This window comes from Alnus glutinosa, chromosome 11 (genome assembly GCF_958979055.1).
Source record: "Alnus glutinosa chromosome 11, dhAlnGlut1.1, whole genome shotgun sequence".
NCBI classification, from domain to species: domain Eukaryota; kingdom Viridiplantae; phylum Streptophyta; class Magnoliopsida; order Fagales; family Betulaceae; genus Alnus; species Alnus glutinosa.
Window position 1 is genome coordinate 6,686,763 of NC_084896.1, and position 27,422 is coordinate 6,714,184.

General features: G+C 32.7%; 2 protein-coding genes and 1 pseudogene across 2 annotated transcripts; all 3 read left to right on the forward strand.

Moving 5' to 3' along the window:
- The first annotated feature begins 7,089 nt into the window (after window positions 1–7,089).
- LOC133882285 (germin-like protein subfamily 1 member 7) lies at window positions 7,090–8,185 on the forward strand. The gene is made up of 2 exons (XM_062321416.1): window positions 7,090–7,293; window positions 7,507–8,185. The coding sequence occupies exons 1-2, from the start codon at window positions 7,167–7,169 to the stop codon at window positions 8,040–8,042; spliced, it is 663 nt and encodes a 220-aa protein (XP_062177400.1). The 5' UTR covers window positions 7,090–7,166; the 3' UTR covers window positions 8,043–8,185.
- Window positions 8,186–13,886: 5,701 nt separating this feature from the next.
- Window positions 13,887–14,693, forward strand: LOC133882265 (germin-like protein subfamily 1 member 11; annotated as a pseudogene).
- A 10,212-nt stretch (window positions 14,694–24,905) lies between these two features.
- On the forward strand, window positions 24,906–27,230 carry LOC133881048 (uncharacterized). The gene has a single exon (XM_062320012.1). It carries the CDS (start codon window positions 24,906–24,908, stop codon window positions 27,228–27,230), a length of 2,325 nt encoding a protein of 774 aa, XP_062175996.1.
- The last annotated feature ends 192 nt before the right edge of the window (window positions 27,231–27,422 follow it).

Consider the following 27,422-nt stretch of genomic DNA (forward strand, 5'->3'; position numbering starts at 1 on the left):
CCGTAATAATAGATAAATAGCGGCAATAAATGTTGCCGCTAATAGTATTTATGTGGATGCTAAAAAACTTTAAAACTTGACCTGTATGTCGCCGCCAATGCTCTATCATTAGCGGCAACATATTGGTCGCTGCTAATACTCTATTATTAGCAGCGACATACGGGTCACCGCTAATGATATTAAAAAAAAATAAAAAATAAAATAAAACATTATTAGCGGCGACACCAAAGTGGCCGCTAATGATATTAAAAAAATTAAAAAAAAAATTATATATATATATATATATATATATATATATATATAATAAAAAACAAATCCGAAAAAAAACTAATTATAGTTTTTTGGGATTTATTTTTTATTTTTTAATATTATTTTTTTTAAAATATATTCAGCAAAAAAGAAGAAGATAATTTTAAAGAATATATTCAACAAAAAATGAATTCATATGATTGAATATTTGAATTCATTATTTTTGGCAATTAGATTCCAGAAACCCTGGAACTAATATAAGCAATGAAAATGAGAAATACATATATATATTGAAATTGAAATTACTTATTTAATGATATTGAAATTATATATATATATATACATACATATATATATATATATATATATATATATATATATATATATATATATATATATATATATACATATATGTATATATATATATACATGTATATATATATATATATACATGTATATATATATATACATACATGTATATATATATATATGTATATATATATATATATATATATATATATATATATATATATATATATATATATATATATATATATATATATATATATATATATATATATATATATATATATATATATATATATATATATATATATATATATATATATATATACATATATGTATATATATCAGGGATTCCAACAAACATTTTCTTATTCATAACAAACTCCAATTTACTTTTTCTTAACCTCAATATTTATAATAAAACACAGGAGAAGAATATTATACATTAAGATATCATTCACATCAAATACTGTGTTCTCCATTTCCTTAACCATTTATTTATTGCTCTTAGAAGAAAAGGATAAAAAGAAACAGATCTTACACTATAAAAGGAACTTAACCATTCATCCAAGGATAAAGGTGCAGTAATTTTTATGCAAAATTATGAAAATGAAGGTACCTCAGCAAACGAGCTGAACTTATTTTGTGAAGAAATGGGCTCCATACGTGCCTTTATCTGCTCACATGCATCCAAAACTGCATATCCATACATATCAGAACTTGCAGAAGCAGCTGTTGGTGATGAATTAGGAACCTGACCACCATGAAAACAATAGACAAAAATCATAACACCCATTATTCTTCTACAGAAAATCTTTCACAAAACCCAAAAATTTTCACAATCAATCAACCCAAATCAAAACAAGATAAAGGCCCAAAAATATTTTACAAAACCCATTCGGTTTGCCAACAAAAATCCTCCAGATTTTTTCAAAAACCCACTCGGTTTCTCCACCGAAAACCAAATCCATCAAGTGAAAAATCAAAATCTGAAAATTTCATAATATCTACCAACCCAACCCCATTAAATATTTTTACCCAAAAACCCTCAAGAACCCAGATTATTTTCCCATACCCATACGTCTTTCTCAGAGATTTTCTACCCAAAAATTTGGTACCCATCAACCCAAAATCAAAATCTGAGAAGTTACTTACCCAAAAATCGGATCCTCATTGTTTGGGGTCTGGGAAAATGCCCAAAAAACCCCTCTCTAGCGTCGCCGGCGTCGGCCGTGACCCGCCGGTGTCGGCGTCCTGCCCAGAGGTGGCTGACCCACCATAAACTTCTCCCTCTCCTTCTCTGATCTCCCTCTTCCTCTCCCAATCTCTCAATCTCCCTCTCACAGCCTCTCAGAAAAAAAAAAAAAAAAAAAGAAAAAAAAAAAAGAAAAAAAAAACAAAAAAAAAAAGACGGAACAGCACCCAAAAACGAAGAAAGAAAAAGAAAATGAGGAAAAAACAAAAAGAAAGAGATAAACAAAAAGAAGGAGAAAACTCTGAAAATTTTTGACAAATTTTTTTTTTTTTTTTTTCGCTATATGACAAAAATTTTGTTAATAATTTTTTTAAAAAAAAATTACAAAAAGAGTAATTTTCTAAAATGATTAAATCTAATATTTATTTTTTAAAATGAGTTCATATTTTTATTTTTGAGAAAAGATTAAAAAAAAAGTAAAGTAAAATAAAATTTAAATCAACTGAGATTATTCTCAATTTAAAAAAAATCAAATTTAAGTTCCTTTTTTTTTTTTTTTTTTTTAGTTTTTTACTTATTTTTAATGTTTTTTTATTTTTTTTTTTAAATTTAATTTTTTAATTGAAAAATGACATGTGGCAGGGATAATATGAGAATATTTCAAAGCCAATTAAAATTGAAATTAATTATTATTTTTTTCGTTAACTATTAGAGACGACAACAATGCCGCTGCTAATAGTAAATTATTGGCGGTGACTAAACATAGTCGCCGCTAATATTTTCTCACAATATCCCGCGCATGGTAAAATATTCCCGGCAAGTTATTAGCGGCGACATATTAGTGTCGATTCAAAAGTCGACGCTACAATTTATGTTTTTTTTTTTTATTAGCGTCAATTATTAGCGGCGACACCAATAGTTGATTATTAGCGGCGACGTTTCAAAGTCGCTGCTAATGACCCATTATTAGCGACCACTTTGATGTCGCTGCTAAAAGGTTGGACGTTAATAAAGCAGATTCTTGTAGTGGCAGTTTCCCTCTGTGAGAGAACGAGCAATTTCTTCTAAAATGTTCTAAATGATCAAGTCTATTCTTTATATCTTAGCTGCAGCTTTCCTTTTAATGAATTATAAAACAGAAGCATATTGGAGTTAGATCTTTTGTTGTAAACGAAATGCACCAGAAACATTAAATTGCATGAATTTATTTCTCCCAAATACCTACAAACCATATATAAGTAAGTACTCTAACTCTTTAATTTTAAGTGTCTAATCATATTCTTCTTATTAAATTACTCGCAACAATTAAAAGGTTGATAAATTCTTTTCTCTTGTATTTATCCTGTCTCACCGCATTTATTGTCACTACTCCTACGGTATTTCAATTAGTAGATTTCCACTTATCTTAATGATTCAAACTAATCATGAGTCCGAACAGTTAACAATTGAGTTTTTTCTTTTTTGGGATACAAAGGGAACGCGAACTTGAGCCTAAAAATACATTTACATAAAACACACCTCTTCAAATATAGACCTTAATCATCTATTTTATTTATATGTACATAAGAGTAGCTCTTTACAAACTATAAATCTCAAAAGGGAAACATACTATACAATACAAAAGCCATATCAGTCCCCCAACAATTTTATTGCTCTTAGCAAGGTTTACGCCATTACAAAGAAATGACTCCGTCTTACTGTGTCATCTGAAAAGATTTGGGGGGAAAAGGGGTGAGTTTGACAACTCAGTAAAGAAAGCACAACAAACAAGAGTATAATATTTTTCAGAAATTTTTAAGTAGAGTTCAAATAATTTAGCAAATAAAGAAACAGTTAAATGACATATAATTAGATCAAATGTAGAATAAATGGTGCATGAATCATTTATGCAGAGTGTAAGTTTTAACCTCCCTTGGCCCAATTCCACTTTTAACCATGAGCGGCACACGTTTGGCTCGTCCCAAAGAACGACTATGGCTCATCTTGTCGCCACAGGGGAGAGCAGTACCGGGTTAGGAACTTCCCTAGGTGAAGGCCACCCGGCCAGTAGCGCACACTTTAGTCCTTCCATGTGGTTGCCATGCTACCCACATACCACATAGCACATAACACATATATGATACGGATCGTCTAAGACATGGTATCGTGGGGGTAAAACTGTGTGCACATTAAATATATACTATGATATTATCAATCTTTGTTCATATGGTGCACATGTAACACATAAACTATGATATCATCAATCTTTGCACATGTAACACATATATTATGATATTATCAACTTTATTCATATGGTGCACATACTTTGAGAACTATGATTTCACCAACTTTATTCATATGGAGCACATGTATCAAATATAAACCAAGTATGATCACATGAGATTTCAATCACATCATATGACAAAAGCATTATTATATTGATAATATAAAAAGACAAGTAATATTAAAGAGTTGAAAGAGTTTAGAAAATCCCCGACTTTTTCTTTTGAAAAAGTTTTATTAAAACTTTGCCGGGGTTTTGAGGTAGTGTTTCCCTTACCTGATATCTTCTGAGCAATATTTTAGCTACCTTCTACCTAAATAAATTGCAAGAAGAAGTTTAGAGAAATATTTAGAGATTTGAAACCTAACTCTTAAACTAAGTGAGAGTTTAATAACTCTCTTCTTGCTATTCTAGCCACCGGACCGAGAGGAAATCAGAGGAGAAGGATAAGTAACTTGCAGAGAAAGAAGAGAGTACTTTTTGGGCTTCTTTTATACTGAAACTGGTGGTTGAGATTGCTTGCCTCAAAACTGATCAATGGTTGTGAATCCAGGCGTGGGCAGCAAGAAGAATCAAAGGGTGGATTTTATACTTGAGCAGCACGTTTAGATCCAGGGCCGAGAATCACCCTTGAACAGCAAGTTTGGTTTAAACACATCTTGGGCAACACGTTTGAGCTTAAAGAAGATAAGAGAGTTGTAAAAAAAATCATTTAAAGGGGAACCACCTGCTGAAACGTGAGAGAGGACTAAATTAATGTGGGCTGGGCTGAGCTTCACGTGTGGACTGGGCTGGGCTCTTAAAGAATAGAAATGAGCCCACAAATATTATATATCTTAAAAAAAAAAAAAAAAAAAAATTCTTTATCTTAATGGGTGATTGAGGCACTTTGGATTTGGGTGAAAACTCGATAATGGTTATTGGTTATTGGTTAAAATCGGTAACCGTAACTAGGGTAGCCGATTCGTCAAAATCGCCAACCGGGTAGTTGATTAACCGGTTATTTAATAACCGGCGGTTAGCGGTTAGTATCCGATTATTCGGACCGGTAACTAAAATTTAAAAAAATTGAGTGCCTAATTTGGGTATTGGGCCTACTCTTTGGGCTTAATTTAGACTTTTTTAGCCATTTAAAAAAAAAAAAAAACATTTCAACCTTTTTTGACCCAATATGTTGATCTAAGTTGAATGAAAATAAAAGTGTAAAACTCTAAATTTTATTTTTTTAGTTTTATATATATGTGTGTGTGAGTGTGTGTGTGTATATACACAATTATCGGTTATAATTGGTTTCAATATTTTTTAAAATCGGTAACTGGTTACCAATTATTTTCAATCAAGTACTAAATCAATTGGCCTATTACTTGATTATCGATTACCGGCCAGTTATAACTGGCCAACTTTACTCTCCAACTTTTTGACCAAATGAAGATGGTTCTGCCACCACCTAAATGTTAAAAAGGTGCATGGCTGAAATTATCATGATCGTTTGGCTCAAGGGTAATTTAACCAACCTTTGTTTTTTCCATATTTATAGTTTTATATTATAAGTAATAAAAGTCATAATATTATTGAATCTGACATGAGATATTTTAACAAATTCCATTTGTCAAGATGTTGGACGGAAGTCGAAAATAAGAACCTCATTGCCTTTTTTTTATCTTATCAAAAACAATTTTTAGTCAATTTTTATACCGAGCTAATTCTAAATTAGTACAATCCCAATAACTACTCTTGCATTTGCTTTTTCCTAAACGTTCAATGTATTGATCAAAGTCTGTAATAACCATGCGATCCAGGAGCTGACTCTTTTGACTTTTGAGTTCCTCAAACGGTCAAAAATGTGTTTGTTTGTGAGGCCAACGTGGTCTTTTATGTGGAGACAATGGAGAAAATCTGTTTGGGCTTCTCCTGTTAAAAGGGTGGACAGTGGAATATGACAAATTTTTCATTCAAATTGAGGTTGATGACATTGTTTCACTTCCATATATTATTTATTCTTTAAAGTATTTGATTTTTTACGTTTACATGTTTTTATTATGTTAAGTATATTAAAAATATATATATATATATATATATTATTTATTCTTTAAAGTATCTGCAACTTGATACTTTAAAGAATATAAACGACAAGGCCATCCTCTTCGCCATCTTTCGAGACTTCTCTTCCAAATCTTCTGTTAAAAACTCCAAATTACAAGGTCAGCGGTCGCCACCCCTAACCTTCTGATCCGTCCATCACTATTGATGTTGACATGCTGACCTACCAAAAACTACCCAACAAACAAATTACCCATCGAAGACTGACACGAAGAATCGCTATGCTTTTGTTTGGATGTGGAGCAACTTTCAAATATTCCAATTAAATGAGTTGACAAGAATATACCAATTAAATGCATGCTTTTAGCATGGTACGTAGCCGTTATCTAGGAAAGCTTTTTGTAGCATAGCAAATCATTTGATTTGGAGCATTTCACGCTGTTTGAACATCTGCATTTTCCATGAATGCATCAAGTCATTAAACAATTTCACAACTCGAAACATCATTTATATTTGCACATGCACGTAATCCATATGAGACTTTTTGTTGAACAAGTCGTCTTCAAATTGTTAACGTGTAATGCTTGTTGTAAACATTTTGTACACAATTTCTTTCTATTATTTTTTTTTTAAGAAAAATTACAAAGTTTTCCGAGAGTAGCTCAATTCAGTCAATTGACTGGAGATCACGCCTCATAAAGTAAAAATGAATAGTTCGAATTTCGCTCCCGATATATGTATAAAAAAATTTAAAAATAAAAAATTAAGTGCTCGTTAGGTCAAGGTCAACCGGTTGTAATTATTGTTGATTGAACATCTACAATATCCTTATTTGGCAGCTTAATATTTTAAATGGCACGCAACATGTTAGTGAGATGCTTCTGCCATTTCAATTTCCAATATGTGCAAATCATGTCATTAAGTGGCGGCCGGTTCACCCACTAAATAAAAAATCGATAACTTACCAAGTACAGGCTCCATCTCGTGAAAAACATGGACCGGTTCTTTGATTCCCGGCTATAAATAGACATGTTTCCACACAACATATCTCACTCCTCACAAAAGCAAGAATTCAGCAAATACAGAAGCCAGAGATCATAACAACAAATAAGGATGAAAGGGGTTCCTAATTTCGTTGTAACTTTGTCACTGATGGCCTTGGCATGCTCCGTTGCCACTGCCTATGATCCTGCTCCTCTGCAAGACTTTTGTGTTGCTGTTAACAGTTCCACTCAGGCTGGTATGTACACATTCTTCATCTTCTTGTTCTTATTATTATGTTCTTTTGAAGTCATTTGATGCATCTCGATTGTTTAATTTTCTCTCGTCATTGGGATCTACATGTCAATGTAAATATGATAGGAGGGATTACTTAACTGGGCCTGTTTAATTTCTGCATCAAAGGCTATAAACCAATGTCTTGCGTGACATTAACAAAGTTTTATTTGTGCAGTATTTGTGAATGGAAAGTTTTGCAAGGACCCAAAGCTTGTCAATGCTAGTGATTTCTTCTTTCAAGGACTAAACATTCCCAGAAACACTACAAATCAACTTGGGTCGAATGTCACTCTTTTGACTGTGGACGACATATTTGGCCTCAATACACTGGGTATGTCCATAGCTCGCTTAGACTTTGCACCGTACGGCCTAAATCAACCCCATATTCATCCTCGTGCCTCAGAGATTTTAGTAGTCTTACAGGGTACTTTGTACGTTGGCTTTGTCACATCGGATAACCGCCTCATCACCAAGACTCTAAACGCAGGAGACCTCTTCGTCTTCCCAATTGGTCTCATTCACTTCCAGCTTAATGTAAGAGCGACCAATGCTGTTGCTTTTGCCAGTCTTGGTAGCCAGAATCCTGGGCGCACCAACATAGCAGAGAATGTCTTTGGAGCCAATCCACCTATCAATCCGGATGTTCTCACCAAGGCCTTCCAATTGGACAAGAATGTGGTTGACTCTCTTCAGAAAAAATTTGCGAGTTAGAGAACTATATGTAGTAGCCACAATGAATCGTTAGATTTGGTTTGAATAAGGTTCTCCCGGTTTAATTTAGCTCACATGTTGTAATGTCATAACAATATATAAATGTAATGAAATAAAATGGTTATGAGTGCAAGCTTTTAAAATGAATATTTCTATGATGCCAAGAATATTGCAACAAAAAAAACCATAATAAAATGGTAATGTGACGACCCTTCGATACCAAACTGTAACGCCCCGCCTTTTACAAAAAAACGTAAGTGAAATTTTTTTTGAATTTTTCCACTTAACGTTACTAACTCACCAGAGTTAAATGTTAGCAGCGGTATATATATATTTTTTTTCAATGATAACACATCAGAGCTTCTAATAAAAATACTTCAAAATATATATAAATAGTGTAATTAAATAATTACACATTAAAATAGTATTTGTGCCACATATAGCACAAATAATTTACAACCAAAACTCACAATAAATATAAATATTGTTTTGCGAATATAATAATAATAGACTAAATATAGTAGTCCACAAAAATGGGAGGCATTCCATCCTCAGATACTGCTACCAAGATCACCTAAAGGTCTGGACAATCCTGATACTCTTCTTCTTCATAACCTGTATTAATATATAATACAGAGAAACAATAATACAAAAATACCTAATGAGTCCAATGTTTTCAATAATATTATAATTGCTGATTTATTAGAAATAAATATCATAATGCAATGACATAATAAAATGGCAGTTTTATATGCACAGTCTTATTATAAAATAAATCATGAGTTTCTTGCATTCAATCTTTAGAGACGTAACTCTAACACATAGATTCAAGGAAACGTAATTCCATTTAATAAAGTCTAGGAAACGTAATTCCTGTCAAGCGTGTTATAGGAGACGTTACTCCCGTTTAGCGAATGATAGGAGATGTAACTCCCGTTTAGCGCGTTCTAAGGAAACGTCACTCCTCTAACAATTTGTCTAAGGAGACGTCACTCCTCTAATAATTATTATCTTTTTGGCACAGGCAGACGTCACTCCCTGTTCCGTAGGCAGACGTAACTCCCTACTCTGTTGTTTATTAAATATTTTTGTCTCAGGCAGATGTCACTTCCTGATCCGTTGGCAGACGTCACTCCCAACTTTGTTATAATTAAATTCATTAATTAAAATAACAAAATATGCAAAATCCACATGCGCAAACAATTAAATAAAACAGAAACCACAACATTATGGAAATTCAGCATCACCCTCAGTGAGTAAGAAATACTCACAGTTCTCTGCTACAAAGAAAGATCCACAGGAAAAATGATTGCACAGTTATATAGCAAACTGTAACGCCCCGCCTTTTACAAAAAGGCGTAAGTGAATTTTTTTTTTTTTTTTATTCACGTGACATTACTACAACATCAGAGTTATAAATTAGTAGCGGAAAATATAATTATCCAGCAGACTTGAATTTAAATAACACAGCAGAGCTTCTAACTGAAATACCTCAAAATATATATATAAAGTAGGTCATCATAATTATACATAAGATAGTAGTTGCGCCGCACAGGGAACGTATAATTATACAGGTCAAAATATCTAGAGTTTAGTTATCTCATAGTAGCAGAAATATAAATACTGTCTCTGAAACTAAGTTAATGAACTATGTTGTAATAGTTCACAAAAGGAGGTAGTCTAGCCTCAGCTACTAATATCAGGATCCATCTAAGGGTCTGGATAATCCTGATATTCTTCCTCTTCATAACCTGTATTAATAAATAACACAGAGAGAAAACAACAATACAAAATACCTAAGTGAGTCCACTGTTTCCCATAATATAATATGAATGCTGATTTATTTATGAAATGCAACATAATGAAATATAATTTCATAATCACATGTATACGCAATATATAGTCTACGGTCGCGAATCATAGACATAGATTGAATATAAACATAATTATGAAGCAGTAATATGATAAACTTAAATGCAAAGTTTAATTATCATTGTTTTTGCACTCCTCTCGTGATGGAACCAACGGTCCGGATTAGCGTGTTGTGGGAGCCAACGGTCCCAACTGGCAATACCATCACCCCCCCGGTGTATTAGCCAACTCTCACTTAAAACTTATTTGTTTGTTACTGGAATCCAAAGGTCCCAGCAGACTATGAGCCAAAGGTCATAACCCGTTTATTCATTAAGTGTCACGGAAGCCAAAGGTTCCACTGGCAGCCATCAACCCCCCCGCTACATACCAGATTTGTTATTAACCAATTTAATTAAAAATAAAGAATATGTAAAATCACATGCGCAAACAAATAAATAAGGCAGTAAACACAATATTATGGAAAAGTCCACCAGCTTCGTCCTCAATAAGTATAGAGATACTTCCTACTTTTGCTTCCAAAAAGAGACTCCACAAGAAGGTAACTGCATAGTCATATTTACATAATGATCAACATATAAACTACGGATATCTCCATTTTAATCCTTTAATTTACTAGAGTATTTTACTTTTATTTCAAACATTAAGTTATATAAACAAATGAACAGGGTAACAGCATTATTATATCAAATGCCTAATAAAAATAGTTGGGCAGCATAACGGCGTTTTGAAAATATTTTCACTTTATTACAAATTAACCGGACTACATATATATATATATATATATATATATATATATATATATATATATATAACACTTATTCTTGAAATTTTTATATATATATATATGTGTAACACTCACAGATCCACTATCCAACACACACTCTCTCATGTCACAGCACACACACACATGTTCTCATTTCATTCACACATGCATATAGCATTTAACCCATGTCTTTAACACACACCCACACCCGTTTGCATCACACACATACACGTATCAGTTTATAAGTACAGATTACTTATCAAACAACATATATATATATATATATATATATATATATATATATCTGTTCCTAATTATACCTTTTGTGCACATATTTTAACTTTAATGATTTAAGAATACAGAATATGAATCAATTTTTTTTCTTCTTCTACTTTTGTTTTACCGTAAAGGTTAGAAGCTCCTAGAGGATTTTTGTCCTCCACCAATTGAAGTAGTCTAGTAGAGGTCAAAACCAAAAGAAACAACCTGTTGACCAAAAGAAATCAATAAAGAGATAAGTGAGACTTTTTGTCTTTTCTTCTATAAAAGGCAACAAATATTCCTAGAAACAAAAGAGGTGGATTTTTTTTCTTCTAGAATTCTCTTTTGTCTCTCTGGAAAACCGGTGCTACCATCCCTCTTCCCAAATTGCAAATTCTGTTAAATCTTGACCAACGGCTAAATCCTTGCAATTTTTGTTCCTTCTTTTTCCTAAAAAAAAATAGGGATATTTTAAAAAATTTGACACATTTCCGTTATGATTTAATGGAAAATTCAAATAGAGGGGGGAAGTTATAACAAAAAAAAAAAAAAGTGTAAAATGGATACACTAAATTGACAATTTTTAAAGTTTATGAGTATGATTACAAAAGTGATGAAAGATCAAGGTGGTAAGTGAAGTTTTTCCCCTCTCTCTATCTATCTATCTATCTATCTATCTATATATATATATAGGTTGAACATGACTAAGAGGACTTGCTTTTACAAATTATGCATTTGATTAATAAATCATTTATTTCGTTTTGAGCAGAATTTCATAGTCTCTTGGCTAATTTGGATTGGTCTGGCCTTGGTGATAATCTTTCCTTAAAATCTACTATGTATCACTCCTATTTTGCCTATGACATATATAGATACCCTTTCATACTCACGGCTCATTTCTTCCTGGGACTTATCATTCGGACTGGGATTTACAGTTCAGGTGGTATCTCGAGTACAGAAGTAAGAGTTTAACACATGAATGAATAAAATAAAACAATAACAGTGAAGAACTTATAGGAGGCTTTAACTGTTGACATACAGTCTTGAAGAGACAACAATATTATCTTCTTTTACCCATTTTTCTTTAGTTTTGGTTTTTACTATATTTTCAACAAGGTAAAACTTATCAACAAAATCAAAACAGAGCATCTCTATTTCGACTTTACTTATTAATTTATTCCAATGACTTAAGAATTTTTTCTTTTGCTCGAGGTTGAACCTTTTTCGATAAACCCATTTTTTTTCAATATTAGCTTCAGACTCAATAACTTCAGACCTAAATTTAAAATACAATGAGAAACCTGTGCATAGCATGGGTTAGAGCTTAGTGTTTTGTCCGTAATGCGTGGATTTATAAGCTATACATGCAGAAAGATGATAATTTAAGCTAAATTTCTTTCTAGATATATAACTAGGGGTGTACATGCGGATGCAGATGTTTATTTGCAGTATTTATAACTTCATCTGTACCATATTCTTACAAACCGCATCCGTGTGATTATAACGTTTATTATCCGCTATTCGCATGTTACATAATTGGTCTTCTGAGCCTTCTATGGGTCTCTAATATTAAAGCATATTTAAAAAAAAAATTAAATAATTTGAAAATAATTTCGGTCAATTTTTAGTGTCCTGACTTGTTTTATAATTTTTTATAAGTCCTATTATTTTGAAATATATTGATTTCAAATCATTTTCTCCTTTTTGCCCAAGTATTTCATGAGAAAGTAATACAATCAACTGTATTAATGTAAATATAACTTATACCTAATCCAAAACGACATTATTTTGGTATTAAACACCAAAACGACGTCGGTTTGGTGAATTTATTAAATATAATATATAAAATATATATTATATATAAAAGGTATGCAGATACAACTGATAACCACATCCACATACCCTAAAACTGCAATTTGCGTCTATAAGAAATGCTCCGAAAAAAAGCCGAGAATGATAAAAAGTTTCTCGGCATTTCTATTTATGCCGAGAAAAATTAACCATTATTTAAATTTAATGATTTCCACTATAACATTTCTTTTCTTTTTCTTTTACATTATTATTACTTAGTAATAAATTTTCTCAAAAATATTTTTGAAATTGAATTCTAATGTAGTCATTGAAAAAAAGAGTGAGAATTAGAAGATTTAAAAAAAAGTTGAGTGTCAAAACTGATTTCAAAAGAATTTGAAAGTTTTAAAAAATTTTAAATTTTAAAGTTTAAAGTTAAGACTGATTTAAAAATAAAAAATAAAATAATATACCATAAATAATAATATTACCTCCCAAAACATTAGTTTGGATAATTTATACATAATTCAAAACATTGCATCATTTTAGAATTAAATACCAAAACGACGTCGGTTTGTTGAATTTATTAAATATTATATATAAAGGGTATTAATCGCATCCACATACCCTAAAACTTCAATCTGCGTTTACATAATTAAGAATAGTAGAAATGGGCGATTAATATCTTCCCGCGTATCCATTCCTATATAACATAAACAAAAAAGTAAACAAGTATATACATGCAGGCCATGCTCGCCATTGTAAAGACATATTCAAAACACACGGAATTAAGGGATCTCTGTTGATTTGGTCCGATGAGAGACATATAGGAGTACTGCCAGAACGCTTCGGCCATTTCAGCTTCAAACATATATCTATCAATGTTCCGTACGCGCGTTCATTCGGGAATTGGCAAAAACCTACAGTAGATCGAACTGCACTGTTCCATTAAACAAACTCATCAAATTTGGCTGCATGTTAATTTATTACTTGTTAAAGAATGGTTCACTCATTAAATAAAACCATATTTGAAGACTTAGCAAGCCTTATGATCTTCTCCACAGAAGTTAAAACATAGACCCGTTCAGTGACTCGCCTTCATAAATAGTCGTCTTCCAATGCAACATTTCTCACCCCTCACCCAATAAGCAAGAATACAAAGCTAGCATACTCAAAGCTGGAGATAACCTCAAAAATGATGAAAAGCGTTCCTAACTACCTGGTAACCGTGCTCGTCTTGGCTTTGGCATGCTCTCTTGCCTCTGCATATGACCCCAGTCCTCTGCAAGATTTCTGCGTTTCAACCAATGATTCTGCTTCTGGAGGTATGAAGTCATTTGAAGCATTTGTCCATAATATTGTATTTTTGCTCGATTCTTTTTATATACCTGCTTTTCCATCTCCATGCAGTATTTGTGAATGGAAAGTTCTGCAAGGACTCCAAGCTTGTCTCTGGCAATGATTTTTTCTTCTCCGGACTAAACATTCCCAGAGACACGTCAAATCCACTTGGATCGACGGTCACTCTCCTCAATATGGACAAAATACTAGGCCTCAACACTTTAGGCATATCCTTGGCTCGCATTGACTTTGCACCATACGGCCTAAATCCTCCCCACATTCACCCTCGTGGAACCGAGATCCTTGTAGTCCTAGAGGGTACTCTATTAGTTGGCTTTGTCACATCCAACACAGATAACCGTCTCTTCACCAAAGTTCTTAACGCTGGAGACGTCTTTGTCTTCCCAATTGGTCTCATTCACTTCCAGTTTAATACTGGGCATACCAATGCCGTAGCCATTGCCGGTCTCAGCAGCCAAAATCCTGGGGTCATCACCATAGCAAATGCAGTCTTTGGATCTAATCCTCCAATCAATCCTGATGTTCTTGCCAAGGCCTTCCAACTAGACAGAAACATGATTAATTATCTTCAGAGAAAGTTCTAGTGGGAAAATAATTAGAATAATATTTGTAATTGCCAATAATGAATCATTAGATGGTTCAGATAGAGCTTGCCATTATTCCCTTCTTGTAACACCATATCAATAACTTTAATGAATCAAAATTCTTTCTTATATGCTGTTTCTCCTTTTTCTTTTTTTGTCACGAAATGATAATTGAGGTAGAACAAGTGCACAATTAAAGTTAATTACATTATGAATCCAAATGTTTGAGACATCACTTTTAACTTCTCTCGATACATGCCCTTCATATATTACAACTCACATGAAATACCTTTTAGACAATTGTGAACTCTACTTTGTGAAAATTAGGGATTAATTAATAGGAAAATGAAAATGATGTACTTTGTAAATACATGCATATAAAAGACAGTGAAAAATGATTGCATCGTTGGACAGGGTACACTGGGACGTGCGGGATAACGATCATGGGCTTACTGTACAGGTTAACGCTATGGTCAAAGGGTTTTTTTTTTTTTTTTTTTTTTTTTTTTTTTTTTTTTTTTTTTTTTTTTTTTTAATGTTTGGCCTTGACGTACATCCCAGTGTTTAATTAGTGGTCACTTTAGGCGTATGTCACTAGCAGCGTGGGACATCCGAGGTCGGACTCTTTCGAGCTACAATTGATGGATGCTAGCGTACAATATACAAGGAACTAGTATTGTATTACAGGTCCCTTGGGATAGAGCCAACTTTGCGGGAAGGGGTTAATATCTCGAGTAGACTATATGGAGTTTAATTATGACATGATTCTTTTATTACTGCATATACTTTATCTATATTGCATTCATGATCTTTTTATCAAATAAGGAACTATAAATTTACATTGGTGCATGTGATTTAAATTTTAAACATTTCAGTTCACCAAATTAAAACATGTGCACCATGTGTATTATTACTTACTAAGTCGTAGACTTACACTTGTATCTTTTCCACCTATGAAATATGTGTTGTTTCATAGTTGGGACTACCTTTAGATGTCGGATTTAAGTTGAACCTCCAGGCAAATGCGGCTGATTAGCTTAGTGATATCGATCTGTTTAATGCTTGAGGACTTATTGCAGGATAATGAAGACCGCTCATGATAATTAGTGCTTTTTGGTGATGTTGTACGTACGTTTAGCATTTGAGGCTCAATTATCTATTAAGGTTTAGTTTGAACCTTTTATACTGATGATATGTTTAGTATGATTTCTGTTAATGTGATTATTCTTAGTAGATGCTCTATTTGTAATTATTGTTGTTAGAATATTATATGTTTCTGCTGCATAGTATTCTGTTTTTTAGGAGTACTAGAGATACCTGAGTCTTATTCCTTATGGAGTGGGATTGGGAGGCGAACCGTAAAATTAATTACCAATTAATTAATTTCTCAGGCTACTACAACCGCCCCACAACCCAAATAACCATCAAGGATCTGAATGCACCCCTAGCAAGATGCAACACCCAACAACTGATTCCTCACTCTACGAGCTCAACTAATTGCCTGTCCACACCATGTGCCCATTTCCAAAAGATTTAGGGAGGGAATCTCAAATTGAGTAACAACTTATTTTCTAAGAATCCCTTGAACCATGAAAAGGAAGGGCAGAGATAATGGCCTATATAAAGGAAGAAAGGGTACTATTCACACAGGTATGTGCACTTTGTCTTAACAAGACTATGCTAAAATCCCCTCTTCATATACACCAACTCATGTGAGCATCGGAGTAGTCTCATCGGATCCAGCCTCAACGAATCCCCATAACCTCTTAATTTTCTTCCTTTGCACACTACAAAAAATAAGCTCATTAACTGCGACATTTTGTCGCTGCTAATGAATACTTTGTCGCCGCTATTGATCAATAACGGCGACATGTGGCCGCTAATGAGGTGGTCAGTAAAAGTCGGACGCTAATGATCAATAGCGGCGACCTCAAAGAGTCGCCGGTAATAATAGATAAATAGCGGTGATAAATGTTGCCGCTAATAGTATTTATGTGGATGCTAAAAAACTTTATAACTTGACCTGTATGTCGCCGCTAATGCTCTATCATTAGCGGCGACATAGGGGTCGCTGCTAATACTCTATTATTAGCAGCGACAAACGGGTCACCGCTAATGATATTAAAAAAATTAAAATATATATATATATATATAAAATAAAAAACAAATCCGAAAAAAAACTAATTATAGTTTTTTGGGATTTATTTTTTATTTTTTAATATTATTTTTTAAAAAAATATATTCAGCAAAAATGAAGAAGATAATTTTAAAGAATATATTCAACAAAAAATGAATTCATATGATTGAATATCTGAATTCATTATTTTTGGCAATTAGATTCCAGAAACCCTGTAACTAATATAAGCAATGAAAATGAGAAATATATATATATATATTGGAATTGAAACTACTTATTTAATGATATATATATATATATATCAGGGATTCCAACAAACATTTTCTTATACATAACAAACTCCAATTTACTTTTTCTTAGCCTCATTATTTATAATAAAACACAGGAGAAGAATATCATACATCAAGATATCATTCACATCAAATACTGTGTTCTCCATTTCCTTAACCATTTATTTATTGCTCTTGGAAGAAAAGGATAAAAAGAAACAGATCTTACACTATAAAAGGAACTTAACCATTCATCCAAGGATAAAGGTGCAGTAATTTTTATGCAAAATTATGAAAATGAAGGTACCTCAGCAAACGAGCTGAACTTATTTTGTGAAGAAATGGGCTCCATACGTGCCTTTATCTGCTCACATGCATCCAAAACTGCATATCCATACATATCAGAACTTGCAGAAGCAGCTGTCGGTGATGAATTAGGAACCTGACCACCATGAAAACAATATACAAAAATCATAGCACCCATTATTCTTCTACAGAAAATCTTTCACAAAACCCAGAAATTTTCACAATCAATCAACCCAAATCAAAACAAGATAAAGACCCAAAAATATTTTACAAAACCCATTCGGTTTGCCAACAAAAATCCTCCAGATTTTTTCAAAAACCCACTCGGTTTCTCCACCGAAAACCAAATCCATCAAGTGAAAAATCAAAATCTGAGAATTTCATAATATCTACCAACCCAACCCCATTAAATTTTTTAACCCAAAAACCCTCAAGAACCCAGATTATTTTCCCATACTCATACGTCTTTCTCAGAGATTTTCTACCCAAAAATTTGGTACCCATCAACCCAAAACCAAAATCTGAGAAGTTACTTACCCAAAAATCGGATCCTCACTGTTTGGGCTCCGGGAAAATGCCGAAAAAATCCCTCTCTAGCGTCGCCGGCATCGGCCGTGACCCGCCGGTGTCGGCGTCCTGCCCAGCGGTGGCTGACCCACCATAAACTTCACCCTCTCCTTCTCTGATCTCCCTCTTCCTCTCCCCATCTCTCAATCTCCCTCTCTCAGCCTCTCAGAAAAAAAAAAAAGAAGGAACAGGAACGAACAAAGAAGAAAGAAAAAGAAAATGAGGAAAAAAGAAAAAGAAAGAGATCAACAAAAAGGAGAAAACTCTGAAAGTTTTTGACAAAAAAAAAAAAAGCGGGAGGGGGAATTTCGTGTCCGGCGCACCATCCCAAAACGACTCCAATTGAATACAAAAATTAAATTTAAAAAAATTAAAAGCTATTTTTTTTTTTTTTTTTTTTGCTATATGACAAAAATTTTGTTAATAAATTTTTTTAAAAAAAATTACAAAAAGAGTAATTTTCTAAAATGATTAAATCTAATATTTATTTTTTAAAATCAGTTCATATTTTTATTTTTGAGAAAAGATTAAAAAAAAAGTAAAATAAAATAAAATTTAAATCAACTGAGATTATTTTCAATTTAAAAAAAAAATCAAATTTAAGCATTTTTTTTTTAGTTTTTTATTTATTTTAAATCTTTTTTTTAAAATTTATTTTTTTAATTGAAAAATGACATGTGGCAGGGATAATATGGGAATATTTCAAAGCCAATTAAAATTAAAATTAATTATTATTTTTTTCGTTAACTATTAGTGACGACAACAATGTCGCTGCTAATAGTATATTATTCGTGGGGACTAAACATAGTCACCGCTAATGAGACATTATTAGTGGCGACTTTGTGTCATGATATGACTTTTGTACTGTATAGTATGTTTCCCTTTTGAGATTTATAGCTTGTAAAGAGCTACTCTTATGTACATATAAATAAAATAGATGATTAAGGTCTATATTTGAAAAGGTGTGTTTTATGTAAATGTATTTTTAGGCTCAAGTTCGCGTTCCCCTTATATCCCAAAACGAGGGCGCTTCTTCTTTTCAGAAACTTATTATACACAAAAACTTCGACCATGATACGCGATTGTTCTTATCCTTTCAAAAAGGGTGTAAGAAAATAATATTTTATATAGTACCATGATCTATTCTATGAGGCAATCTGCTAACTAAGGCGGGGGTACTAACATTTATTCAATATGGACTGGCAAATCTACGTATGCTTCCTCATTAACCTCGTCGAAAACTAGAGAGTATATTCGTGTTTGAGCGGGTGTCACATACTTATTAAGTACACTCAACCGATAAAGTCTCACCTAATTTAGATTAGGTCTTCTGCATTAGAATACATAGCTCTGACTTGCTATTCGATACCTCCCAAGAAAAATCTTCCATCTCGTGTTATTAAAATTCCAACGCCCAATTCTAGGAAAAAAAAAACTTATTCAAAGTCCAACGTCTTGATAAAAAGACCATGCTTAATTAATCCTTAGAGGTTGAAGTTTCTGTCTATTAGAAAATCCTTAAACATTATTTCTGAGTCCAACTATTCCTATCCTCAATTAAGACAGTCTTTAATTCTTCAGACCTCGAAAACATAAATTATATCATTCATAATAATTCCATTAAGAATTTAAAATCAAGATAGAACCTTCCTCAATGAACCTCAATTGACTTAGCGAAAGGCTAAGATGTAGACTTCAAAATATAATTTTAATCCATAGGATTCTCCAATGATGACACTAAGTAGTTTCGTTTCCTCAAATTGGCATGTATCCCAAAACTTTACCTTGATCACAAATTTGTATTATAGCATAGGCACGTAGATCAAATCGATCATAATCCTTAATTAACTCAAGTCATTCATACTACCTTTAAACTCTTTAAGGATAAATGAATACTTATGCAGTATTTGCATAACTCATCAAGAAACAGATTCCATTTCTTCAGATAATTCCATCATATATCATAAAACCATGATAATCTTACATTAAGAGACATAAAAAAAAAAAAAAAAAAAAAAAAAAAAAAAAAAAAAACTAAGCTAATACTTTAATAAAACTCATTGATGAGATACACCCATGCCACCAAAATCCTATACAACATATAATATCATACCAAGAATCAGACCTTTACAAAATATGTTCGCCAACTATAGTCTCATCATCAAGTATACAATTCAATAGTTACTCAGAACTAATCAATTATGGAGTGATTTACCGATATGCTCGAGTGGTCCTAAAAATTTTAAACTTTCCACACAAACAAAAATCAAACTCCAAATCCCCACAATCAATATTAATAACCCAAGATTTAACAAAATCAAACTCCCACATATAATAGTCACTAGCATCAAGACCAAGCCAAAGGCTAAATTAACATACCTACAAGCTCTTAGTTAGCAATTCAAAACGTCAATAATCACACCCCAATTGATTAGCCTCCAGAATCATAAATAAAATTTTAATACTACACATCCATCCAAATCAAGGACTAATCACCCATCCGCAATTCTTCATAGCAAAAGCAAGATGTAATATATTTAAAACCATCTCATATCAACCCAGTTTCCTCAAACCTTCATACTCTTATAGCATTTACCTCAAGATCTTCCAACAAAATCACCGAATTCATCAAATCCATATATATAGCTAGAGTGTTAATCATCCAAGTGTCATAACCATTCTATCCTCAGAATGACCTCAAACCAAACATAACTTTTTACCATCGGTTTTCTTAATACCATATATAAATACCATATATAAATACCAAGTTCGTTCCAATATCCCCCTATAAGAGTCGATACAAATAAATCACAATTTCTAGCTAGTTGCATTACAACATCGTTCTAGCAAAATCCACGCTTAGATTTTTAAGCCTACTGTCCTCAAAAGTCTACATAAACTCATTATCACTTGATATCACTATTGTCGATGGGTAAATTAATTAAATCTCCATATTTGCCTCAATTTTGGTGGTTAACTAGCATTCCATGTCATTACCAATCCCTTTGGTATACTACTGAAACTATCTACCCTCAAAATAGGTATCCATCATAAGAAAGAAGATTCAGGTCCATTACATCCCTAAACTCCCAACATTATTCTTTTGAAATTTTGATGCACTATGAAACTTTCAATAATTTAATTAATCTTGATACACTAAGTCTCCAAAATACCCAAGATTTATCGAGTGTGCATTAAACCTTTAGTATTCACCTCAAAAATTTGCTTCCACAGTGTGATAACAAAGAGTCAAATTCTATTTCCTACATCCATATTCCTTATTAATAGACCACAAGCCTGCAAAAGTAATATGCATCAACAATCTGCAATTTAATATCCTTCTTAATTATACCTCAAAACATGGTCCTAGATACCAATCCATCCAAAACAAGTTGGTCTATAACCGATGCAATCTAAAACATTTGCTACTCCTCGAAAAGATTGTACAACTTAACACCTAGGTAAACAGATCTTAAAAACCTATCCCACTTTGATAATGATCATAACCTGTAATCATCCTAAAATTGTATTATATTTTATTGTTCCTCGTGTACGTGAATCTGTCTACCTGAAAACCCTAATATGACCATTTCAATTTATTTATAAATTGCGGAAAATCCAATTAAGTACAACAGTTAACTTTTTCAAAAGAAAAAATGAAAAAAGTTTAGAAGCCAATACGGGACGATGCATCATCGCCAAAACTTTGATTTTAATATATTTTTTATTTATGCTATTGCTCTCTCAATAAAAATGATCAGTTCCATCCTTTGGGTCAGGCGTAGTTTTACTCGGTTGGAAATACCTTCTAACTCCAACGTCACGATAGACTGAATCATTAGAAAAGCAAAATTGGAGCAACAAGGTACTTAATATATAGAGAAAACTTCACTGACCATCCTTCTGTTTTCCTAAAGAAGAAGAGAGAGTTTAATAGCTCTCTTCTTGCTATTCTAGCCACCGGACCGAGAGGAAATTAGAGGAGAAGGAGAAGTAACTTGCAGAGAAAGAAGAGAGTTTTTGGGCTTCTTTTATACTGAAACTGGTGGTTGAGATTGCTTGCCTCAAAATTGATCAATGGCTGTGAATCCAGGAGTGGGCAGCAAGAAGAATCAAAGGGTGGATTTTATACTTGAGCAGCACATTTAGATCCATGGCCGAGAATCACCCTTGAGCAGCAAGTTTGGTTTAAACATATCTTGAGCAACACGTTTGAGCTTCAAGAAGATAAGAGAGTTGTAAAAAATATCAATTAAAGGGGAACCACCTGCTGAAACGTGAGAGAGGACTAAATTAATGTGGGCTGGGCAGAGCTTCAAGTGTGGACTGGGCTGGGCTCTTAAGGAATAGAAATGGGCCCACAAATATTATATATCTTAAAAAAAAAAAAATTCTTTATCTTAATGGGTGATTGAGGCACTTTTGATTTGGGTGAAAACTCAATAATGGTTATTGGTTATTGGTTAAAATCGGTAACCGTAACTAGGGTAGCCGATTCGTCAAAATCGCCAACCGGGTAGCCGATTAAAAGGGTGAGGCCACCGTGGGCTTTTATGTGGAGACAACGGAGAAAATCTGTTTGGGCTTCTCCTGTTAAAAGGGTGGACAGTGGAAAAGGACAAATTTTTCATTCAGATTGAGGTCGTTGATGACATTGTTTCACTTCCATATATTATTTATTCTTTAAAGTATTTGATTTTTTACGTTTACATGTTTTTATTATGTTAATTATATTAAAAATATTTATATATATTATTTATTCTTTAAAGTATCTGCAACTTGATACTTTAAAGAATATAAACGACAAGGCCATCCTCTTCGCCATCTTTCGAGACTTCTCTTCCAAATCTTCTGTTAAAAGCTCCAAATTACAAGGTCAGCGGTCGCCACTGCACCCCTAACCTTCTGATCCGTCCATCACTATTGATGTTGACATGCTGACCTACCAAAAACTACCCAACAAACAAATTACCCATCGAAGACTGACACGAAGAATCGCTATGCTTTTGTTTGGATGTGGAGCAACTTTCAAATATTCCAATTAAATGAGTTGACAAGAATATACCAATTAAATGCATGCTTTTAGCATGGTACGTAGCCGTTATCTAGGAAAGCTTTTTGTAGCATAGCAAATCATTTGATTTGGAGCATTTCACGCTGTTTGAACATCTGCATTTTCCTTGAATGCATCAAGTCATTAAACAATTTCACAACTCGAAACATCATTTATATTTGCACATGCACGTAATCCATATGAGACTTTTTGTTGAACAAGTCGTCTTCAAATTGTTAACGAGTACGTAATGCTTGTTGTAAACATTTTGTACACAATTTCTTTCTATTATTTTTTTTTTAAAGAAAAATTACAAAGTTTTCCGAGAGTAGCTCAATTCAGTCAATTGACTGGAGACAGTGGCGGAGACAAAGGGGGGCGGGCATGGGCGCCCGCCCCCCCTAAATGGCTGAGAAATTTTTTTTTTACAGATATTTTAAAAAAAAAATTACATTAAAAAGAAGAAAAAAAAAATGTTGATGCTAGCCCGCCCGTCCTGCTGATAACAAAAGGAAAAAAAAAAAAAATTACATTTACATGGAAAAGCCAACTGTCAAAGAAAATTTTATCAAAAAAAAAAAAAAAAAAACAACAACAATCATTAAATTCTCACTTGCTCAGGAAGAGGAACGGTCGAACGAACAATTTTGTGGAAAAAAAAATACAAATCTGCAAAAGCCAACCATAAGAAGCCATTAAGCCAATAATACAAATCTTCTTCTCTAACCTCCGGCATCTGCACCACCTCCTCGCTCCTCGGCAAACTGCAGTCGGCAATATCTCGCATGGTAAGCACTAAGCAAGCCATCTACCTTTTTTTCTTTTCTTTTCTAGTACTGGGCAATGGGCATAGTGGATGAGACGAATAATAGACTGCAGATTTTCTTTCATTTGCTTTTTTCTTTCAAGATAACTAGATAAGGGGTGAAATATGTGGTTGAGTGGTTCACGACTTTTCAACGTTACCAGGTTTTTTTTTTTCTTTTTTTCTTTCTTTCTTTCTTTCTGTTTTGTTGATTTTCTTTCTTTCCTTTTTTTCTTTTTTTTTTTTTCCAACTTATCTTGACTTTTCAACGTTGCCATTTCAGGATTTTTTTTTTTTTTTTTCTTTTTGTTGACTTATCTAACTTTTCATATTTTTTTTTTCTTTTTATTTTGTTGACTTCTCTAACTTTTCAATTTTTATTTTTTATTTTTTATTTTTGTTTTGTTTTGTTAATTTATTGACTTTTCAGATTTATTTTTTTTGCCTTTTTGTTTTGTTGACTTCTTTTCAGGTTTTTTTTTTTTTGAATTGTTGCAATGTGAGTCATGTGACTTGCCAAGCCCACAACCGCATTTTTTTTCTTTTTCTTTTTTTTATTAAGTTAATTTTCTTTGTTTTGCTTTTCTTTATTACTTACGGTCATTGCAAATTGCAATTTGAAGCATATATAATTTTATTGACTCATCTTTTTTATTATAGTTTTTTATTTATTATTTTGATGAGAACAACATTGTCATTTTTTATTTTTATTTTTATAAGGTTTTCTTTATACTTTGGGATTGGTTCAACTGGCCAAGTGACAAGTTTCAGTAGAATTTTTGCCACTCTCAGGTATGTTATTTGCTATTGTTTGTTAATTTGTTAGATTAATAGCTATCAGAATATGCTAATAATTTTATTAGAATATCATTAGAGTATGTGTCATTAGGCCATTAGTTGTTTAGTGTGAAAAGTCTTAATACTAATAGATAAATAAATTTTCAGGTTTCCAAAAACTCTTAAATTACAACATGAGCAAGTCAAAAACAATTGATGCATTTTTTAAGAAAAAAGATGCTGATTCAAATTCTAAACGTCTTCCTCAACATCTAATCATCAAACTTTAGCTCCTGAGCAAGTTGCTTCTAAGATGCCAAGAATTGAATTTCAAGAAGTTGAGTTAGTTGACATTTCTACTCTACAACATGATCCAGGGTTACGTCCTCAAATGTGGGAATATCTTGTTAATCAACAGGATGAAATTAGACATGCTTATCTTAAAGACGGTCCATATAGATTCATTCCTCCTGATAGTCCTGGATATCCGTTTTCAGGAAAAGGAAAAAATCGTCGGAGATTTCAATCATCTTGGTATAAAATGTTTCCTTGGTTAGAATACTCTCCTACAAAAGATGCTGCTTATTGTTTACCCTGTTATCTATTTTGTAAAAAGCCAACGGGACGGTTTGGAGCTAATGCATTTACTATTGACGGATTTCGTAATTGGAAGAAGGTTAATGATGGTATGAATTGTGCTTTTTTGGTCCATATGGGAAATGGGCCATATTCACCTCATAATAATGCTGTTAAGTATTGTGACACTTTGATGAATCAATCTCAACATATTGATAAGGTGATAGATAAGCAAACTTCAGAAGAAAAAATGAACAATCGATTGCGATTGAAGACTTCAATTGATTCTATTCGGTATTTAATATCTCAGGGATGTGCTCTTAGAGGTCATGATGAAAGTCCCGATTCATTAAATCGTGGCAATTTTCTTGAGTTGATAAAACTTATCTCCATTTACAACGAGGATGTTGCTAAGATTGTTTTAGAAAATGCTTCACAAAATGCTAAATATACTTCACATCATGTCCAAAAAGAGATTTTACATGTCTTGGCAAAGAGGGTACGAGATGCAATTCGTGAAGAAATTGGTAAATCAAAATTTTGCATTATTGTTGATGAGGCACGAGATGAGTCTAAGAGAGAACAAATGGCTATTGTTTTGAGATTTGTTGACAAAGATGGATTTATACAAGAACGCTTCTTTGATATTATTCATGTTAAAGATACATCGGCGTTGACCTTAAAAAATAATATATCTGATGTTCTTTCTCGATATTGTCTTGATATTCAAAGTATTCGTGGACAAGGGTATGATGGTGCTAACAATATGCGTGGTGAATGGAAAGGATTGGAAGCATTATTTCTTAGTGATTGTCCTTGTGCATACTATGTTCATTGTTTTACTCATCGATTGCAATTAGCATTAGTTGCTGCATCTCGAGAGGTAGTTTATGTTCATGAGTTCTTTTCAAATTTGAATTTCATTATCAATGTGGTTGGTGCTTCATGTAAACGTCATGATAAACTACAAGCAGCTCAAGCAGCAGAAATCGCACATTTGATAGCTATTGATGAACTAGAAACTGGAAAAGGAGCTAACCAAATTGGCACTTTGAAACGAGCTGGTGATTCTCGATGGGGTTCTCATTATCATTCTATTTGTAGCCTAATAAGGGTGTTTGGTCCTACTTGTTTAGTGCTTGAAAATATTATCAAAGGAGGATCTACTTACTCTCAACGTGGGGATGCTAATGCTGCTTATAAAATGATTACATCCTTCAAATTCATATTCATTTTACATTTGATGATGAAAATCATGGGTACTACCGATTGTCTTTGTCAACATTTACAGCAAAAATCTCAAGACATCTTGAATGCTATGAAGCTAGTTTCTAGTACAAAAACACTACTCAAAAAATTGAGAGATGAAGATTGGGATAATTTGCTTGAGGAAGTAGTATCTTTCTCCAAGAAATTTGAAATTGACATTCCAGATTTGAGTGCTCGTTATGTTGAAGGTCGAGGTCGTCATCAACGGGATCACATCACGGTCGAGCATCATTATCATTTTGACATATTCAATGCTACTATAGACTTTCAATTGCAAGAGCTCAACAGTCAATTTGATGAAGGAGCAATAGATCTTTTGACACTTAGTTCATCTTTGAATCCAAATGATGCTTATAAATCCTTTAACATTGATGATATTTGTAGTCTTGTGGAGAAGTACTACTCTCTTGATTTTTCTGAGCAAGAGAAAATTCATTTGAGATATCAGTTGAAGCATTTTGAACTTGATGTGCTTAATCATCCAAAATTAAAAAACTTGTCTTCCACTGCGGAATTATGTCGAGGATTGATAGAGACAGGAAAATCAGAGATATACTATCTTATTAATAGATTGATTCGTCTTATTTTGACTCTTCCAGTGTCTACAGTGACTACTGAACGGGCGTTTTCAGCTATGAAGATTGTTAAAACAAGACTTCGTAACAAAATGGAGGATGAGTTTCTTGCAGATAATTTAGTTGTCTACATTGAAAAGGAAATTTCTGAAAGTTTCAATTCAGATTTGATACTTGATGATTTTGTTTCTCTAAGGGCGCGTAGGATGCAATTTTAGACACTTGGTACTTTTGTATTTTGTGTTTTTTATTTTGTATTTTGTATTTTTTTTTTTTGTATTAGTGCCTACATGTTAACTGATACATCAATTTGGCATATATTTATGAAGTTTGATAGCTACATTTTTTGTGATACATATATTATGTTATAATTTATATTTTGAATTGTTATTACCATACTTTTATGTATT

Bases quoted from the DNA above. Each gene is read 5' to 3' on its own strand.
- LOC133882285 (XM_062321416.1), top strand. From the start codon at position 7,167: ATGAAAGGGGTTCCTAATTTCGTTGTAACTTTGTCACTGATGGCCTTG. The intron at 7,294-7,506 runs GTATGTACACAT...TTATTTGTGCAG, and splicing joins TAACAGTTCCACTCAGGCTG to TATTTGTGAATGGAAAGTTT.
- LOC133881048 (XM_062320012.1), top strand. From the start codon at position 24,906: ATGCCAAGAATTGAATTTCAAGAAGTTGAGTTAGTTGACATTTCTACT.